General features: G+C 39.1%; 1 protein-coding gene across 1 annotated transcript; it reads right to left on the bottom strand.

The window, feature by feature from the left end:
* Positions 1–1,393: 1,393 nt before the first annotated feature.
* LOC145771796 (uncharacterized) lies at positions 1,394–2,599 on the bottom strand. The gene has a single exon (XM_082583527.1). It carries the CDS (start codon positions 2,597–2,599, stop codon positions 1,394–1,396), a length of 1,206 nt encoding a protein of 401 aa, XP_082439653.1.
* Between the last annotated feature and the right edge of the window lie 908 nt (positions 2,600–3,507).

Raw genomic sequence — 3,507 nt, 5'->3', positions numbered from 1 at the left:
TTTAATGATAATAGTGAGAATCTATTTCACACCATCAGTGAAATGTATTCAAAATCGAGCAACTTTTGTGTTTGCCATTGGTTTGTAGAAGTTTTGTAAGTACATTTGAACCAGAGATATCTAGACACCGGGATGCGAAACTTGTTTTAGCTGCGTACAGTCGTAGGACTAGAAGTGAAGAAATAATATATCGAAACTTACTCTCTAATGGAAACAAACTAGATTCATAACCTTAATAGAAGCACTATGCTGAAGCTGACATGAGAAACTAAAACCAGAATGCTAGGAAATAATATGATATCCGTAGTTTTTATTTATAACTAAAGCATGACTAATGTACACATGCAAATTAATAATGAGACAAGAACGATACTGTAGACTGCAAACTACTAGGAAATAAGATGGTTTTATTCTAGGATATAAGCATTCCGCAAGAACAATCATTTTAAACCAAGCAAGGTTTTCTCAAAACTAACACATAACTTAGGATTGTAGAAGCCCCTCGTGAACTCTACAGGGCAGCAGAAAGTTTGTCTGAAACTATGAGGAGCTAACTTGTTGGGTTAGTCTCGAATGACCACAAAAACCTCAGTCATCGCTCACGTAGCAGTCCTTGCGTCGCCCAACGGCAGGTACGCGCACAGTGCTGCGTAATTACCATTGCGTGGCGTCTCAGGGCATAACATGTGTTATGCCTTTACACTACATCTCCGCCCAAGCATCGAGGTACTGTAAAGACATCACACAGAAACAGATGTATAACCACACATTGCAAATACAGTACAATAAACAGAATAAGTTTTCACACGGTTCATGGGAAGATAATAGGGTACGGTATTAAATAAGATCAGTTAAGCTTTTGTGAGCAAGTCTCATGTATGCAAGTTAAACAATCATGAAACTTCGCGGAACGTTGTCAACTTTCCTATCGTAAGACACTTTCAAGGAAATATGGTAAATCAAAACAATATGCACTAATAAGACACAACTATAGTCCTACATTATCTCCCCCCCAAAAAAAACACAAGACGTAAGCAGTTAATATGCCAAGCGTTCAGGTGGTTTTGAGATCCTGCCGGATCTTGTTCTTGTAGATTGGACGTCGCTGGTCTCCGTATTTGCTTCGTTGTTAACTAAGTGATTGTCAATAGAATGAGAGATTTCACATTTCACGCTAGGCCTACTACTTATATCAAATTCACCAGCCTGTGGTATTTTTACCAATGCTCTGCGGTTTCTACGAACTGATGTTCCTTGATTGGTGTCTATGATGTATGACCGTTTGGCGTCATACTCGTTTCTCACGACCCCCTTCTGCGTGTCACTGCTGTCTCTAACAAACACCTCATCACCTGGATGGAGGGTGGGTAGCGGTCTCGCTCCATGGTGACGGTCAAAGTCTTTTTTTTTCCAATTTTCCGAACAAGTATGGGAATGCCTTTTTGTATTTATCTGACTCTAGGTCGAGATTATCCACAAATTTAACTACATTTAATTCCTCTATGGCAGGTTTTCCGAGCAAGGCTCTGCTACCTGAATATGTAACATAAATTTTTTGCCATGCCGCACGTTTTTTGTAGGATACGTAGTAGTCGAAGTATCCGACAATATTCAATGTTTGTCCATCGGGTCCTTCTAACCTTTGGTCAGGTTTTACCAATTGAAGTTTTTGGAAATCTTTAATTAAGGTTTTTCGTATAACTGTAACATCCGCTCCTGTATCTACTTTAAAATCAATGACGTCGTTGTAAATTCTAATAGGCACGGTCCAATTACTCGTTGAAGGTTCATTTATTTCACCTAAGTAAGACGTCTTTTCCTCTTCGTAACTAGTTACGACTTTATCAGCTGATATCCACGAGACTTCCTGGTATTTATTGCTGCGGCATTGTCTTGCAAAGTGGCCTATCTTTGAACATTTAAAACAAGTAATGAATTCAGCTGGACATTTTTCGTTTTCGTAATGTTTATTTCTACCACATCGTTGGCAGCATTCTCGCTTCGGGAAGAACTTATTGCGACGTTTTCTTTCAACCCCGTCCACGTAGTCGAAATTTTTCTCCGCTCTACCTTGAAGTTCACCTTGTTGCTCTGCAATGCTTTCTGCGTGTCGTGCGGCGTCGATAGCTTTTTGTAAAGTTAACTCTGGGTCCATTTGCAAGCGTTCGGACAGCGACTTATTTGTAATTCCTACGACGAGTCTGTCTCGCAGTAGCTGATCAGACATAGCGCCATACTGACACTTTTCTATCATGCCATACAGAGAAGTAACATAGTCATTAAAGCGCTCGCTTGGCAGTTGATCTCGGCGGTTGAACACTGCTCTTTCGAAAATTACGTTATTGCGCAGTTTGAAATGGTTGTTGAAGCGTTCCTTGACTACGTCGTAGTTGATCGAATCGGCCTCTAATAACTTAAATGAAGAAAACACATCCTCGCCTTTGCTTCCTAGCAAATAGACTAGAGAGTTGACTTGCACTTTTTCAGCTTTCGACGCTAATTGGGATGCTTGCCTATATCGTTCGAATCTTTTAATCCACTGGCCCCACTCGTTATGTTGCCAGTTAAACGCATCTGGTAACATTATCTGATGCGACATTTTATCTCACTTCTGACACCATGTTGGGTTAGTCTCGAATGACCACAAAAACCTCAGTCATCGCTCACGTAGCAGTCCTTGCGTCGCCCAACGGCAGGTACGCGCACAGTGCTGCGTAATTACCATTGCGTGGCGTCTCAGGGCATAACATGTGTTATGCCTTTACACTACATGTGTTATGCCTAACATGTGTTATGCCATCGTAGATATGCGTGGCCCGACAAACAGAAAGCCAGTGGCACAGAAGCGACTGAGGTTGCCGTACAGTAGGCTATAACACTGTTGACTACGATTTCTATAATATTGTAGTTTGGGCCTTTCAGACTAAGCAAGCTAATTTGTAGAAGTCGAATATAAATCTTTTTTAATTGCGATAAAGTTGATTCAAATTACATTTCAAACAAATTGCACGACATGCTTATAAAATGACAACTACGTTCAGTAAAACATCTCAAAATACTACCTGTGTAGTTTCTAAAGTAATGTTGGCTTTATATCTGGCTAATAAACTGTTAATCGTTTTTCATTCTATGCATTGATTGTAAATTGGTAAAGTGAAAGTGTTTTATACAAATCATAATTCGATTCGATTGATTGAATGAATCATGAATGAATCTTTATTGACTGAATTTAAAATAATGTACAAAATTACTAAAATAAATGTGTTAGCAAAGCAGCTGGTCGTAACAATAAAAATAATTTCCCTCATGTGGTTTGTGCAAACACGTTGCAGAGATTCATAGTCAGCTGAAAAATTCATAAAAATATATTATTTCGATTTGTTTGATCGGATGACGTGCAGACTTCAGTAACTTAGTGCAGGCTGAATGATAGTTTTCTTGAGCACATATAATAATCAGGTGAATTTTAATATTTTTGTTTGTCCTAGGAAAGTTGACTGACAAAAA

Source organism: Aplidium turbinatum, chromosome 6, assembly GCF_918807975.1.
Source record: "Aplidium turbinatum chromosome 6, kaAplTurb1.1, whole genome shotgun sequence".
NCBI classification, from domain to species: domain Eukaryota; kingdom Metazoa; phylum Chordata; class Ascidiacea; order Aplousobranchia; family Polyclinidae; genus Aplidium; species Aplidium turbinatum.
The sequence above is the reverse complement of the archived record's forward strand: the minus strand, read 5'-3'. Positions and strand labels throughout refer to the sequence as shown.